The following is a 17,300-nucleotide window of genomic DNA, read 5'->3' on the forward strand; positions in this document are numbered from 1 at the left end:
GGCAGTTTTGTAAATGAATCATTTCTTTTTCTGATAACAGAACAGGACATTTTGCAGTGAAGCATTCAGCTGGATGAAGCTCAGGCAGCTGGTTTTTCACTTTGGCTTCAAACTCAGCTGGGTTAACAGGATCACCTTGCTTGTAGCCATCCTGAACAGACAAAAGTCTGAAATCAACTGGGTTCTCTGAGAGGAGGCTTCGGACAAACAACAATGAAAGGTAAGCATCTGGCCTGTACTGAACCTGCAAAAGAAAGATAAATACACGTCTGTTCATTGCTACTTTTCTAAAAGGCTTCACTAACACCAGATCAGTGATTTAGTTCACAGACACATCTGAATAGTTGATCTTAAATGCTGAAGAACAAAGTGCAGTAATATAAAATCAGTGCTTATTACCTTAACCGCATACTTTGTGCCAGAGGGCAGAATCTTTTTATGGCATTAAACTGCTACGAACGCCCAATATGTAGTGTGTTTGTTTTTCTACCAGCTTCTTCATCTGAGCAGAAAAATCATTAAAATGAGACTTAAAGGGGCATTATGGAAGTTTGACAGCCAAAACATGTATAGAAATAATAAATTTCTTCTTCATACATTCTCCTGCAATGCACTGGTCCTGTAGAATGAACCCTGGCATTTTTACTGTGATTGCCTGTTTTTCTGTAAAATCACAGAAAAAGAGAGCTGCTCGGGTCGAGCAGGCTGCTTCATGCGCGTTCACGCTCAGGCATGGCCCGTAGCATTTGCTATCAGTAGCTTTAGCAGCAGAGAGAGAGAGGTAGTGCCAACTCAGCGACTTTGTCGCTGTTCCTAACGCCTAATGATGAACCTAGCTACATTTCTGAGGACACTTAGCTACTTTCTTCTAGATATTTCCTGCAAATTAGCAACAAAATAGCCATTTTCGCTCCGAACCGTTCTTTGAGCATTGTTTCAGCTGTTATCAAGGATATAAAAGTTACAGATACAAAAGATGTCACTGGCGCTTTAGCTCACCCAGTAAAACGTCAGACTCTCGTGCAGAAGATCCAGGGTTGATTCTGGATGTGACCATAATTTATTTAGTTTCTTTTTTACATTAATGGTATATTTTTTTTTACAGTAAGATGCCCAAATTTTAATTTGAGACTCGTCGAACGGCATTGAATCCACAGATAAAGATGTGGGTTCAACTTTCATTTTGGAACAAATTTTCAAGCAAGGGAAGGGAATGATCTGTGAAGCTGACGGACTGACCCATCTTAAACCTTTGTCTGTGCTGAAGAGAAAGGTACAGAACCAAGTTATTTAATTAATTAGCTGCGCGTTCTCCTGTCGTCTGTCCTCCCGGCCACACACACACACACACACACACACACACACACACACACACACACACACACACACACACACACACACACACACACACACACACACACACACACACACACACACACACACACGGGACTGTCTCAGCTGTTATTTTCGTTAAGGAGTGTGCACCTACAGCATGTGCGCCTCGTGCACGAGCCTACTATTGAAGCTGCCGTTACGCTTTTGGCCTGAGATTTCAGATTCAGATTTCAGATTTATTGGCCAAGTAAAATTACATTTACAGGGAATTTGTCTTCGGTAGATGTGAGGGGGTAATCGCAAGCATAAAAATTCAAAACTCCGTAAAGTCCCTTTAATAACGAGAATGTTACTTTTGCATGTGGAAAATACGAGGAACTAAATCAGACTCAAACTCACCAGTTGAGTATACACTTGAGTTGTTGCGTCAGGAATTGCTAGATAAACCCAGTCTTCAGACATCCTGATGATTTCTGCTGCTTTTCCCAGAGAAGTGAAGTTCCTGCTACTGTTCATCTCCAATGTTTAACATCAGTTGGTTTCAGATCATGTTTATACTGTTATTCCTGACTGGAAAGTTTTCAGCATGGGTGGAGCTTTAAGGAGATCAAACTTGTCACACCTGAAAAGGTGAGGCGTTGCTTGAAAGATTGGAGCTGTGGTGTGAGTGACCCAACCAGATGAAAAAGATCCAGGAGGAAAAGAGTTAATTTTAACTAAGGAATGAGGAATCTGTGGTAAGGCGAGGCAGGAACGTAAACACGATCAAACTAAAAAGATCCGAACCAGATAGTGCTGAACAAAACAAAGCAAGACTGAGCTGGGAAAAAAATATGTAGCATGGTTTAATCAAACCAGGTCTAAGAAATTAAGAGATGGACAATACCAGTAGGTATGTAACATTTATTCATAGAGCACCTTTCACAGATAATGTGTCATAAAGTTACAACATATAGGTAAAAACTGGACTAAAACGTGCACAAGGAAAAAGTATCTGAATAAAACAATAGTAGAAAAAGTATCATAATCAGAATCATTGCAAACAAGGAAAATAAAAACAGTAGTAAAAATAAAAATATAAGCAAAACTAAAAGTTTTACACACATTTAATGAGAGAAGGAGAGAAATGATCTTTTTAAAACCTCTGCAGAGTTTCAGAGACAGAGTTTGAAGGGCAAACTGAAGAAGAAGTTTATTTAGACATCACTTTTCACAGACACAAGTCAGTAAGTGCTTTACAGACTAAAACAAACATACAATAAACAACAACATAGTCAATTAAACAGCATTACCACTAGTGGTGGGGAGGGACTATGGGAAAGACAGCCAAGGGCAAGGGCGTAGGTGGCCCGAGGGGCAAAACTGAAATGGTATAAACTAAAAACTAACAGAGATTCAGTACTTTCAGTAGGTTGGAAGGCTAACCAGGAGTCACTAACTATTTGAGGCAGCCTACATGCCTGGAGACAGCTGGAGAGAGGTACCAGCCCCCTGCGACAAGCGGGTATAGAAAATGAATAGATGGACTCTGGCGCTGATTCAACGATATAACTTTGACAGTGCAATGTGGATTCTACATAGTTTCATTGTGTTTGCTATCTGGAAAGTGAGCCAACATCGTTCCACAGTGATTTATTTCCCAGGATGCCAATAGTTTAGCTGTCATCAGCAGTCTTCACACCAGAATAACTTCGTGCCTCACCTTGAGTCTTTCTGGAACTTTAAGAAGGAATTTGATGAGAAAGAACAAAGTTGAAGCAGAGCTTCATGACACTAATTCTACCCTAGGGGTTTATTGTGGTATATAACAAAAGTGTTCTGTTGTTATAATTTTCAAAAAGGTTTAATTTCATGCAGAATATCACAGAAAACAAAATGATCAAATACAGAGGCAGGCCTTGTCCTGGTGAAAGAAATCCCAAAATAAAAATGCTAAACAAGTTCAAAAACATGAATTTAGAATAATTTAGAACTTTACAAGGCACTTTAGAATGAACTAGCATATTTTAGATCATTGTACAATGAAACAGAATACATCATATTTATTAAACAATCTAGTAAATTCTTTAAAAAAAGAAATTACTAGATTACTTTTAAAAGTGACTGAACAATCGAGACCATTTTGGATCAAATATAGAATATATCTGCTCTGCAATATCGCGTGGACATCGGGGGCAGTCCCACTGGACTGGCAGACCGGGGTGGTGATCCTCTTATTTAAAAAGGGGGACTGCAGGGTTTGTTCCAACTACAGGGGGATCACACTCCTGAGCCTTCCTGGTAAGGTCTATTCAGGGGTTCTGGAGAGGAGGGTCCGCCGGATTGTTGAACCTCAGATTCAGGAGGAGCAATGTGGTTTTCGTCCTGGCCGTGGAACACTGGACCAGCTCTATACCCTTAGGGGGATCCTGGAGGGTGCGTGGGAGATTGCCCAAACAGTCTACATGTGTTTTGTGGATTTGGAGAAGGCGTTTGACCGCGTCTCTCGGGGTTTCCTGTGTGTGTGTGGGGTGGTACTCCGGGAGTATGGGGTACCAGGCCCTCTGACACGGGCTGTTAGGTCCCGACCGTTCTCAGAGCTTGGTCCGCATTGCCGGCAGTAAGTCGGGCTCGTTCCCAGTGAGAGTTGGACTCTGCCAAGGCTGCCCTTTGCCACCGATTCTGGTCATAACTTTTATGGACAGGATTTCTAGGCACAGCCAAGGTGTGGAGGGCATCTGTTTTGGTGGCCAGAGGATCGGGTCTCTGCTTTTTGCAGATGATGTGGTCCTGTTGGCTTCATCAGAACGTGATCTTCAGCTTTTGCTGGAGCGGTTTGCAGCTGAGTGTGAAGCAGCTGGGATGAGAATCAGCTCCTCTAAATCTGAGACCATGGTCTTGGTTCGGAAAAGGGTAGAATGCCTTCTCCGAGTCAGGGATGAGGTCCTGCCCCAAGTGGAGGAGTTTAAGTATCTCGGGGTCTTGTTCACAAGTGAGGGAAAACTGGAGCGTGAGATCGATAGGCGGATTGGTGCTGCATCTGCAGGCGTTGTACCGGTCTGTCGTGGTGAAGAGAGAGCTGAGTCAGAAGGCGAAGCTCTCGATTTACCGGTCGATCTACGTTCCTACCCTCACCTATGGTCATGAGCTTTGGGTAGTGACCGAAAGAACGAGATCACGGATACAAGCGGCCGAAATGAGTTTTCTCAGAAGAGTGGCTGGGCTCTCCCTTAGAGATAGGGTGAGAAGCTCTGTCATTCGGGAGGGGCTCGGAGTAGACCCGCTGCTCCTCATCGAGAGGAGCCAGTTGAGCAGGCTCGGGCATCTGGTCAGGATGCCTCCATGGTGAGGTTTTCCGGGCACGTCCAACCTGGAGGAGACCTAAAGGTAGACACAGGACACGGTGGAGGGACTATGCCTCTCACCTGGCCAGGGAACGCCTTGGGATTCCCCCGGAGGAGCTGGCCCAAGTGGCTGGGGAGAGGGAAGTCTGGGCCTCTCGCCTTAGGCTACTGCCCCCACGACCCGACTCTGGATAAGCGGATGAAAATGGAAGGATAGAATATATTATGTAGAATATATTTAGAATGTTATATATTTGTTAAAAGCTAGCCAGACACCTTAAAAGCGGTTCAGTTTATAGACATTTTTCGTTTGTATATTTGTTTTTTAAGTAACATTTTAGGCAGAAATCAGCCAGAACGAGTTTGTATCGCGGGTCCCAGTTATTCCTGTGTGTGTGTGTGTGTGTGTGAAGCAAATTAAACTTGTCATTTGTTTTAAGGACAGCGGAGCAAAGAAGCGTTTTTATTAAGCTTAGAGGTGAAGAGTGAAGCTGTTTACACACAACCACAGAAGTTCTTCTGTGAAAATTAGTTTTACATTCAGGGATTTACACAGCTGACACGTTTTAATGAAGTAAAAAGTTTGTGTGAAGAATATAATTTTTATGTTTATTGCCTTTTTGTCACCTGTGGTCTCTGATTTTCTCTGTAGGACTGCAGGTGTCCAGGGTCAGGAGAGGTTTTACCTGCTGGTCATCCTGGGAGAGAGGCCTTCTACTGTCATAATTATTTAGCTGTTTGATATTTGAACACATTTATTAAAACAAATACTAATAACGTTCTGGTCATTGATTTTATCACTAGTTTTATTATTACAGATGTTTTTGAACATGTTACATGAACAGAAAATGAAAAGATGGTAAGGAGACAAGATTATTTATAATAGGTTAAACTTATTTACAGATCAAAACCAGTATGGACCAGTTATGTACGGTTAAAGCAGGATTAACCTGAGTGACTCCTCCTGGATCATTTATTTAAACTGAGTGAGCAGGAAGTCTTTAACAGTGCAGCTGGATCTGCTGCAGGAGGATCCAGACGTGGATGGAGGGCTGGAGCAGACCCGTGGCTGGACGTTTCTGGTCAGAGGAACATCATACAGGATGGTCAGCAGAGAGCTTTGGGACGCTTCCTCTCACTGTCCACTCCATCGTCCATCTACAGGGACTGCTGGGCTGGCTCAGACGACGGCTGTTACATCTCTGTGAATGACTTGCCTGTTAACAATAGTGGTGGTCTGCTGGTACCTCCTCCAGGACAGAGCACCACTGACCTCCTCCACACACATCTTCCTCACGCTCATCCTGCTGACCCACAACTTCACCAGCACCGATGCAGATGTGCAGCACAGTGCATGCTGACCTGTAATAGATTAAATAAGAGTTTGTTTGTTTTTTTTTATAGAAAAATGTAAAACAAAACATAACATGCAGTACACTGATTCTGTTCAGTTTAAAGAAAAGCAGCAGGGAATAGTTAAATAAAAACTACAGAGAATTTACATTTTTAAGACAGATCTAATCATTATTAGGCTTAAGTTGAATAAACAAATGCACATTGAAAACACTTCAATGCTACTTTATTAAAAAGCCTGTTTTTTAAAAGCATTTTACCCCATTTGATGCAAAATAAGTTCTACGGTCCAATTTACATTAGAAAACATCCTACTGCATTCAACATTTATAATGCATTTGGTTTATATTAATTACCTACACGATAATACTCTGTAGAAATGTGTTGTGTATATTTAACAAGTTCATTATGTAGCTTAAAACATACATTAAACCATCTAAAGTTAACATTTAAGTCCTGAAAGCTTCTATAATAAACAAAATTACTTTACCTGAAAACGTTTGTGAACAAACGCTGCTGATGGGCGTGACGCTGCTGTAGCTCCTTGCTCCATTTTCGCTAGCTTTAGCATTTTTCCTTTGCGTGTAGCTGCCGCCACGGCGGATAACGGAACGACGCAGCTTCACGTACAACGTGACTACCAAGTGAGCTCATTTACATATTACGTCTGACGTCACAAAGCGCAGAATCCCTATAGACCTAAGACCTATAGGAACACGTCATTCATATACACATCGTCTAGAAGAGAGACACTTGTTTTTGGACTCCCACAAGAAGATTTAAAATGGCAAAATCCACACAGGAATGTTTAAATAATTCTACTATCAGAATTAAGGAAGGTATTTCTGTTGCAAGCAGATCAGAGGTTTACCAAATCAACAAATTATCACATTACAGGAAGTTTAGTCAGATTGCCGAGTGCCAAAATGTGAGAACAGGTGAAATTTTGGCAATAAAATTTGTTAAAAACAAGTTTTATTCTCAAAATAAGAGAGAGGTGCAGATATTGAAACAACTGAAAATGTTAAATCTCCAGGACAGCAATATAGTCAACTTCTCTGAGTGTTTTTCATACCAAGACAGGACCTGCTTGGTCTATGAGAAACTGGATTCAACCTTTCTGGAATTGGTTTTAGCAGCAAATGGGACACCTGTTCACCTTATTGAGATCAGAGCAATTGCATATCAAATGTTAGTTGCTCTAACGGCTCTGAACAACTCTGGTTTCACTCATGCTAATATAAAGCCAGAAAATATAATGACTATGGATGAAGATTCACATCAGTATGGTGTAAAACTGATTGGGTTTTCCAACTCTGCAAAGACATCTGACTTATGTGACTTAAAGATCCCATTAGATTGTGGTTACACCGCACCAGAGGTGTACCTGGACTGTCCACTAGACGAAAGCCTTGATATCTGGAGCCTTGGATGTACGTTAGCTTTTCTGTTCTTAGGGCAACACATGAGCCCTGTGGACTGCGAATATCAGTACATGAGGTTTATCGTAGATGTTTTGGGCCAGCCTGAAAATGAACTACTGGAAAAAGCATGTCAAAGTCGTCGTTTTTTTAAAAAAGTGAAACAGGGGTCTGATTACGTTTGGAGACTCCGGACCCCGAAGGAATTTGAAAAAACAACTGGAAGTGAGGTTAAGAAAACAGATTGCAATAATTTCACTGATTTAAGTGACTTTCTGTCTAAATCCAATCAACCAGAGCCAATAGATAATGATGACACAGAGGCTTTTATCGACCTTCTCATAAAAATGTTAAACGTGGACCCAGCACTTAGGATCAAACCGGCAGATGCTTTAAATCACCCATTTATAACAATGACGCATCTACGTTATATCTCAGATGAATTTTATTTAACAGAATCCCAAAGGATTATGAAGGAATGCCAACACAGAGAACAAGAAAACACTTATAGTTCTCTTTCCACTCCAAACAGCAACAGAGAACAGACCCCAGACCTGGATTTTAGTAAGGAGGGAAAGATAAATCCCTCACATTCAGTTCAGGCTGAAATCAGAACAGGAACCAGTAGCATTGAAACAAAAACTGAAAAGAAAAACACGCCACACTCTGACCCCAGGAAGATTTCACCTAATGATGAGAAATTCAATCAGTTGTTTAGCAGTGAAAATTTTGAAGGAGCTAATTCAGAGGACTCAAAGATGGACCTGTCTATCAAATGGAAAGACGAAGGGTCATCCTCAACTGACTCACAGTGCATCCCTTCAATGTTAACACCAGGTATGATAATTACGGGGAATTCAAAGGTTTACAAAGTAGAGGAAGTTCTTGGTTCTGGGACGTGTGGACAGGTGGCCAGGTGCTGCATACGGGGAACAGAAAAGGTTGTAGCTTTGAAAACAATGAGTGGCCTAGATTTCAGCAGTTTTTACAATGATACTAAAATATTAGAACGTCTGAACAAACTCCCACAATACAATAACCATTTTATCAGATTGAACGACAGTTTCTGCTTTCAAGACTTTCTTTATCAGGAATTCGAGCTTTTGGATAGGGATCTGTGGGACTTTATGGAGAAAGGTGGTTATTTAAAGGTGGCTGAAGTCAGAGCAATTGCCCAGCAGACGTTAGAAGCTCTTAGCGCTTTGAAACAGCTTGGTATTACGCACACAGATCTGAAACTTGATAATATCATGCTTGTAAATCATGAAGCACAGCCATTCAGAGTGAAGCTGATTGATTTTGGGTCAGCTTGTGAGACTGAACGTTTACTACGGAAAAGTATCTATCAGCTTTTGCTGTACAGAGCTCCAGAGATAACTCTTGGTCTACCACGAGATGAAGCTATGGACACTTGGAGTCTTGGCTGTGTCTTGTCTGTTCTGTTTCTTCATCGTTTTCCATTCCCACATGAAAACGAATACGATAATCTGAGAATAATTATAAAGCTCCTTGGTCAACCTGACCAAAAACTACTGGACGAGGGGACTCTAGTCTCAGACTATTTCAGAAAAGGTAAGAACGGGTCTGAATGCTCTTGGAGATTTAAAACCCTGAAACAATACGAAAAGAAGAGAGGAGCGGTGTCTACGAGGGCAGACGCAGCCTTTGATGATTTAACAACGCTGGATGACATGTTTTTCTCTGAAAACACCCAAAACTCAACTGAAAATGAAGATATCAAAGCTTTTCTTGACCTCGTGAAGAAAATGTTAACAGTGGATCCAGCAAACCGGATTCTGCCAGCTGATGCTCTAAAACACCCTTTCATCACGATGGAGCATCTTGATGGCTCTTCAGGTAAACGTTATGTGAGAAACGCTCGTAAATTAATGAGAAATGTCCAACCAGGGAAATTTCCTTCAGATGGTGAAAGTGTAATCAGCGAACGCCCTGGGCCCAGTCAGGTGCCAGGTGTTCAAACAGACTTAGATAGATCTTTACCAAAGACAGAATGTGATAAATCGGCATTCAGTACAAAATTTAGTTCTAAAGAAATAGTAGAGGGTTATTTAACAGAATGCAAAAGAGGAAACATTGCAGAGAAAACTTCTATTGACACCAGAGAGAAGAATGAGTCACTTCATGTCTTGAAGAATGAAGAAGCAATGTGTAGCAAAAAGTTATTAGAGTTAACCAGCACAGTAAACACAGAGGAACTGCATATGGGTAATCTTTCACCAAACCAATCTACAGATTGGGAAACTTCTTCCTCAGACACACATGAGACAAACTCATCTGACTCAGAAAGCTCATCTTCAAAACTAATCCCAGGTATGATGATTACTGGCGATTCAAAGGATTACATTGTAGAAGAAGTACTTGGATCTGGGTCATACGGAGCGGTGGCCAGGTGCCGTATACGGGGAACAGAAAAGGTTGTAGCTTTGAAAACAATGAGTGGCCTTGATTCCAGCAGTTTTTACAATGAGACTAAAATATTAGAACGTCTGAACAAACTCCCACAATACAATAACCATTTTATCAGATTGAATGACAGTTTCTGCTTTCAAGACTTTCTTTATCAGGAATTCGAGCTTTTGGATAAGGATCTGTGGGACTTTGTGAAGAAAGATGTTTCTTTAAAGGTGGCTGAAGTCAGAGTGATTGCCCAGCAGACGTTAGAAGCTCTTAGCGCTTTGAAACAGCTTGGTATTACGCACACAGATCTGAAACTTGATAATATCATGCTTGTAAATCATGAAGCACAACCATTCAGAGTGAAGCTGATTGATTTTGGGTTGGCTGTTGAGACTGAACGTTTACTACGGAAAAGTATCTATCAAACTTTGCCGTACAGAGCTCCAGAGATAACTCTTGGTCTACCACGAGATGAAGCTATAGACACTTGGAGTCTTGGCTGTCTCTTGTCTGTTCTGTTTCTTCATTGTTTGCCGTTCCCACATGAAAACGAATACGATAATCTAAGAATAATTCTGAAGTTCCTTGGTCAGCCTGACCAAAAACTACTGGACGAGGGGATTCTAGTCTCAGACTATTTCAGAAAAGGTAAGAACGGGTCTGAATGCTCTTGGAGATTTAAAACCCTGAAACAATATGAAAAGAAGAGAGGAGCGGTGTCTACGAGGGCAGACGAAGCCTATGATGAGTTAACAACGTTGGATGACATGTTTTTCTCTCAAAACACCCAAAACTCATCTGAAAATGAAGATATCAAAGCTTTTCTTGACCTCGTGAAGAAAATGTTAACAGTGGATCCAGCAAACCGGATTCTGCCAGCTGATGCTCTAAAACACCCTTTCATCACGATGGAGCATCTTGATGGCTCTTCAGATAAAAGTTATGTGAGAAACGCTCGTAAATTAATGAGAAATGTCCAACCAGGGAAATTTCCTTCAGATGGTGAAAGTGTAATCAGCGAACGCCCTGGGCCCAGTCAGGTGCCAGGTGTTCAAACAGACTTAGATAGATCTTTACCAAAGGCAGAATGTGATAAATCGGCATTCAGTACAAAATTTAGTTCAAAAGAAATAGTAGAGGGTTATTTAACAGAATGCAAAAGAGGAAACGTTACAGAGAAAACTTCTATTGACACCAGAGAGAAGAATGAGTCACTTCATGTCTTGAAGAATGAAGAAGCAATGTGTAGCAAAAAGTCATTGGAGAAAACCAGCACAGTAAACACAGAGGAACTGCATATGGGTAATCTTTCACCAGACCGATCTACAGATTGGGAAACTTCTTCCTCAGACACAGATGAGACAAACTCATCTGACTCAGAAAGCTCATCTTCAAAACTAATCCCAGGTATGATGATTACTGGTGACTCAAAGGATTACATTGTAGAAGAGGTACTTGGATCTGGGTCATACGGAGCGGTGGCCAGGTGCCGAATATGGGGAACAGAAAAGGTTGTAGCTTTGAAAAAAAGCAGTGGCCTTGATTCCAGCAGTTTTTACAATGAGACTAAAATATTAGAACGTCTGAACAAACTCCCACAATGCGATAACCATTTTATCAGACTGAACGACAGTTTCTGTTCTCAAGATGTTCTTTATCAGGAATTCGAGCTTTTGGATAAGGATCTGTGGGACTTTACAGAGAAAGGTGGTCCTTTAAAGGTGGCTGAAGTCAGAGTGATTGCCCAGCAGACGTTAGTAGCGCTTAACACTTTGAAACATCTTGGTATTACTCACACAGATCTGAAACTTGAAAATATCATGCTTGTAAATCATGAAGCACAACCATTCAGAGTGAAGCTGATTGATTTTGGGTTGGCTGTTGAGACTGAACGTTTACTACAGAAAGGTATCTTTCAAACTTTGCCGTACAGAGCTCCAGAGATAACTCTTGGTCTACCACGAGATGAAGCTATAACCACTTGGAGTCTTGGCTGTCTCTTGTCTGTTCTGTTTCTTCATTATTTTCCGTTCCCACATGAAAACGAATACGATAATCTGAGAATAATTATAAAGCTCCTTGGTCAACCTGACCAAAAACTACTGGACGAGGGGACTCTAGTCTCAGACTATTTCAGAAAAGGTAAGAACGGGTCTGAATGCTCTTGGAGATTTAAAACCCTGAAACAATACGAAAAGAAGAGAGGAGCGGTGTCTACGAGGGCAGACGCAGCCTATGATGATTATACAACGCTGGATGACATGTTTTTCTCTGAAAACACCCAAAACTCAACTGAAAATGAAGACATCAAAGCTTTTCTTGACCTCGTGAAGAAAATGTTAACAGTGGATCCAGCAAACCGGATTCTGCCAGCTGATGCTCTAAAACACCCTTTCATCACGATGGAGCATCTTGATGGCTCTTCAGGTAAATGTTATGTGAGAAACGCTCGTAAATTAATGAGAAATGTCCAACCAGGGAAATTTCCTTCAGATGGTGAAAGTGTAATCAGCGAACGCCCTGGGCCAAATTTAAGTTCAAAAGAAATAGTGAAAAAGTCTCTCGAAAAACAGAAAGGAATGAAACATACTGATGCCAAAAGAAATACAGTTCTTAAGAAGATTAAGAACTTCTTCACCGAAAAGTTCCACTCCATCAACTGTTACTTGTCTAAATTCTGGTAGTTTAGTATATATGTAGAACTTGTTTTAGTTATACCATTTTTACCAAATTAGTACCAAAAATGGGGCTGCATGGGACACACTTACTCAAAGCAAGAAGATTGCAGGTTCAGATTTCACCTGGGACTTCTCTTATGTAGTTAACACGTTCTCCCCATGCATGCGTGGGTTTTCTCTGGGTGCTCCAGTTCCCCCCACAAACACCAAAAACATAGCAGGTTAGGTTTATTAGTGTATTTGAATTATCCCTAGGTGTGAGTGAGTTAGTCACCCGCCCAGGGTGTCTGATGTCTCTTACCTGGTGACTGCTAGAGGCGGCACCAGCTCATTCAGATAGTGAGTTATTTTCTGCTAGACTGAAGATACTTTTAATTACTCCTGTAGACACTAAGGAAAGCTAGGGAGACAGTTCAGCTGTTAGATTCACCACTTCTTTCCATCGGCCATGAAGGCAGTCACGTAATGTAATGGTGATGTTTTAACCGCAAACTTATTTCCAACTGGAAGCAATTCTGACGCGAATCGAGAGCGAAAGCGCTCCACACGGCTGATCCTGTGATGTCCAAAAAAATCACGGGAGAATCGCAACACCACACGTGATTTCAGAAGTCCACGCAAAGGCAAGGCAGCTTTATTTGTATAGCACCTTACAGCAGTATAAATTCGACCAAAGTGCTTCACGAAAATTAAAACATAAAAAAACAATACACAAGATAAAAATGCATAAAAACTAAAGCTTAAGAACTAATACTAAAAAGACTCTCATGCTGAGTTAAAAGCCAAATCGTAAAAATAGGTTTTCAAAAGAGATTTACAACCAGACAGCGAAGAGGCCGACCTAATGCTCAAAGGCAGCGCATTCCAGAGCCTAGGGGCTCTGCAGAGGCCTCTGAGCTTACATCTTGTTTTTGGGACTTCCAAGAGCATCAGCCGACCTCAGAGACCATGCAACGGAGTAAAAAACCATAGCTCAGAGAGGTAATCTGGAGCAAGGCCATGCAAAGAATTAAAAGCCCATAAAAGCACCTTGTACTGGATTCTAAAACAAACAGGCAGCCAGTGCAGTGCTAAAGACCAAAGGTGACAGATCATTTGCTGCTGTGGTCCCCAGACTCTGGCACACTGCTTTTGAACACACAAAATTAAAACTAATTAATTTTGTATATAATTAATTGATTAGTTTGTACAAATTTAGAGTGGCACACACTCAAACCAGAAAAGATTTTTCGATGTTTTTTGCTAATTATTTCACCATGGTAAATTGAAACTCTTAGAAAATTGATAGCACAACTCACATGGCCGAGCCCCTCGTTTTGATGTATGATTTGTGGGGTTGGACGCTTCCATTCGAGCCGCATTAACGTTTGCGGGAAAAATAACTAGAAAAAAATTTCCTGAATTTTGAAAAGGGAACTGCCACCTGGCACAAGATAGAATTTATGCGTATGTAAAAAATGCCACACACTCAAAGTCTGAATGAGTAACTCAGTCTGGCCAAAGCTGAGAATTTTTGCTATGCACACTCCAGGTGCATAACAATAAGGGTCCTGTTTGCTGGAGCTTGGGGCCCTGTTAGTGCAGGGTTCCTTAATTAGTTGCTTAATTTATTCCTTGCTGCTCCCAGATTTTAATTTTTTTTGCAGTTGCAAGTTCTTCATTCCCCTTGAATGCAGTTAAAACGTATTTATTTACCTGTTTACACAAAAACAAATGACTTCTGATCTGTACGCAAAACATTATTAGTGGGCTGTGGTTTGAAAGTTTGGCATCAACCACCTCAGATATTTGGTGTATAATGTAAATTTCTACAGCTTTATTATAAATAAAATTTTTTAATCAGGATTATGACATGTTTTCATTGATCTGCTGATCTGATGAAAGTGACAACTTGTCACGAAACGGGGTTTGTAGGACCCAAAATGCAGGAACCCAAGATGACACGAGGCAGGTGATAATATAAAGAAAACTCCTTTATTTTGAAGGATGAGTCCAAAAAATAAGAATAAATCCACAGGAGCTGGAAGTCAAAACTCCAATAAGTCCAAAATGAAAACTAGAGACGAAATACTAGAGACTAGAGAAGGCTGAGATCAAAAATACTAGAGACAAAGAACACTAGAGATTAGAGCAGAACTGACAGAATACCACAATGGACCGACACAAGACAGAGACAAAACAGGGCTTATATACACGGGGAGAACAATTAAGGAAACAGGAAGCAGGTGTGTAGAGTATGGGCTGGAGGGAAGGCAGGTGACAATAATTAACTAAATGGGGAAACAGAACCAAAGGACAGATAAGGCTAAATCTACAAAACCAAACTAAAAGGCTGTGGGAAGGACTAACACACACACACCATCACACACAATACACAGCACACATAAACTCACACCTACATATACTGAACTGGGGAATGGACACACACACACACACACACACACACACACACACACACACACACACACACACACACACACACACACACACACACACACAAACGCAGAGATGGGGAAGGACATGCCCACACACACACACTGACACAAATAACTCTCTCACACACACACACACTAACACACACATACACACACTAACACACATACACTCACACACACATATACTGGGCTGGGGAACAAGAGGCTGGAGCTGCAACTGGAGGGACAGAGGATAACTAAATAAACACCGGACCTGAGGGGATGATAAAAAAGGCCAACAAACAGAAGACACAATATTGCGACGCAGACAAAGGACACATGAGGGCGCTATGAGACACAGAAGGGAAACTAGAGAGAATGGAGAAACATCAGGAGACAAATAAAGGAAGGGGCAGACGCAGACCATGACACAACTTGTTTTTGTAGTTTTACCCAAAAAAAAAAAAAAAGAAATGAAAAATGATAAAAGACCTGCACTTGTATAGCGCCTCTCAGAGTAAGGACTCCAAAGCGCTTTACACTACAGTGTATCATTCATCCATTCACACACACATTCACACACTGATGGTGATAAGCTATGATGTAGCCACAGCTGCCCTGGGGCACGCTGACAGAGGCGAGGCTGCCGAGCACAGACGTCACCAGTCCCTCCGACCACCACCAGCAGGCAACGTGGGTTAAGTGTCTTGCCCAAGGACACAACAGCAGAATTCTCTGTCCGGAACCGGGATCGAACCTGCAACACACACAAGAGGGTGACACCATATTTTTTACTTTCCTTTTATTGAGACCGAGCTTAATGACTTTTAGATTGATTCATTACATTTTTGCTAATCCGTTTGTCTTTAATGTTTTAATTGGCCACAGGAGGGCAACATTCGTGACTCTCAACTGGAAGAGTGCGGCCCTTATTAAGAGCTTTTCAGATTTAAATTAATGCTGCTGCTTTGGGCCCTGGCAGGATGGGCTGGGGTCTCCATGCCCTGGGTGGCATTTTGACAACAGAGGTGCCTATTGGGGCCAGTAGGGGAGCTGACTCCCTGGAGGGCTAAGCCCAACCAGCCATTCCTCCCCATCCCCGCATATTTCTCTCCTCCTGCTCCCTCACATCATCACACAAACATACACACATAGGACCTTGGGGGGTGGGCAAGTCAGGGAGTGCGGGTATGGACCCCATTTCCACATTCCTGTGGCAACCTGCCCCCCAATTTTATTTGCACCTTATACACTTCCACTGACGACATCCCACACAAACACACACTTAGGGCCTTGGGAGTGAGCACATTCAACGGCATTTGGCAGGGGGATATCTCAGCCTCCTCCCGGGTGCCGGTGCCAACTTCCAATTTTAAACCGCACTTAGACACCGAGGGCTGAGGGTGTAAGCGGGGTGGTGCGGTGGCATCAGCTGGCATAGGCCGGATGATGCCCGCACTGCCCGCTCACCACAGCCATGGAATACACCTCATCAACACACAACACTATACTGGAGCAGGCGGAGGGAGACTTAGCGCTCCTCTGTTGTTGCTTGGCTTCCTGGGGCTGGAGGCTAGGAGGGAGATATGGCCATCTGGTTGGGGTCTGGGGTGGTAGGTTGCTGTGCTCAGCGTTGGGCGGGGGAGCCTGCTCATCAGCACCCCCAGCAGAAAGGGTCAAACTCTGGTTACTGGTGATGGTTGTACCCAATGTGCAGCAGTACCGGGACCAGAGTGAATAGGGTGTGTATGGGGAGCATGAGTGGGTGTCCGGCGTGCATTTTTGTAAGTCTTGGGTTATATGTGCATGTGTGAGCATGAGGGAGGGAGTGTGTGACTGTGTTTGTGTATGACTGTATATGTCAGGTGGGGCCTTTGACTCCTCCCCTCTCCTGGAACTTCTTTTGAAGATACAGATCTTCGTCCCCCCCCTCCCCCTGCCACACCTGGTGTGAGGGGTTGTGCCTTGGTCTGCCTGAGTGTTCGTGGCAACCGGGTCTGGGGGTTTAAGATTTTGGCATCTGTCTGATAGATCCCGGTGGCTGCCTGGTGGGGTCTGGGTCCCTGGGCTCTGCTGGGTCCCCGGCGGGGGTGGTCGCCCCTGGGTCCCGGGTCGCTGGGTCCTGGGCTCGGCCGGCTAGGGGGTGGGAGATTGTGGGCGGGCCTGTGGGCTTGCCGCTGATGTCTCCCGGGACTCTGCCGGCTGCTGGTTGTGACCCCCTGGGGCGATCCTCTGTGCCTCTCGAGGGGGGCGGGGGCCTTTCTGGTTGCAGTCCCCTTGGGGTTCCTGTGTTCTGGGGCAGCGCCTGGATCTCTGGGACTTGGAGCTCCCCCCATCTCCTGCGCATCTTTGGGGGGC

At 42.8% G+C, this 17,300-nt stretch overlaps 1 protein-coding gene and 2 long non-coding RNA genes across 3 annotated transcripts; 1 reads left to right on the forward strand and 2 right to left on the reverse strand.

Annotated features, from left to right (window-relative positions):
- Positions 1-115: 115 nt before the first annotated feature.
- Positions 116-2,127, reverse strand: LOC139070609 (uncharacterized). Its single transcript, XR_011521094.1, has 3 exons — positions 1,735-2,127; positions 400-502; positions 116-244 (listed from the first exon to the last, which is right to left on the reverse strand). It is a non-coding gene; the product is annotated as an uncharacterized lncRNA (long non-coding RNA).
- Positions 2,128-5,446: 3,319 nt separating this feature from the next.
- On the reverse strand, positions 5,447-6,627 carry LOC139070608 (uncharacterized). The gene is made up of 2 exons (XR_011521093.1): positions 6,502-6,627; positions 5,447-6,020 (listed from the first exon to the last, which is right to left on the reverse strand). It is a non-coding gene; the product is annotated as an uncharacterized lncRNA (long non-coding RNA).
- Positions 6,628-6,795: 168 nt separating this feature from the next.
- Positions 6,796-15,027, forward strand: LOC107373320 (uncharacterized). Its single transcript, XM_070553183.1, has one exon. The coding sequence runs from the start codon at positions 6,796-6,798 to the stop codon at positions 12,532-12,534; it is 5,739 nt and encodes a 1,912-aa protein (XP_070409284.1). The 3' UTR covers positions 12,535-15,027.
- Positions 15,028-17,300: the final 2,273 nt, after the last annotated feature.

This window comes from Nothobranchius furzeri, chromosome 7, assembly GCF_043380555.1.
Source record: "Nothobranchius furzeri strain GRZ-AD chromosome 7, NfurGRZ-RIMD1, whole genome shotgun sequence".
In the NCBI taxonomy this organism is placed as follows: domain Eukaryota; kingdom Metazoa; phylum Chordata; class Actinopteri; order Cyprinodontiformes; family Nothobranchiidae; genus Nothobranchius; species Nothobranchius furzeri.

Excerpts from the sequence above, each read along its gene's own strand:
- LOC107373320 (XM_070553183.1), top strand. The coding sequence starts at position 6,796 with ATGGCAAAATCCACACAGGAATGTTTAAATAATTCTACTATCAGAATT.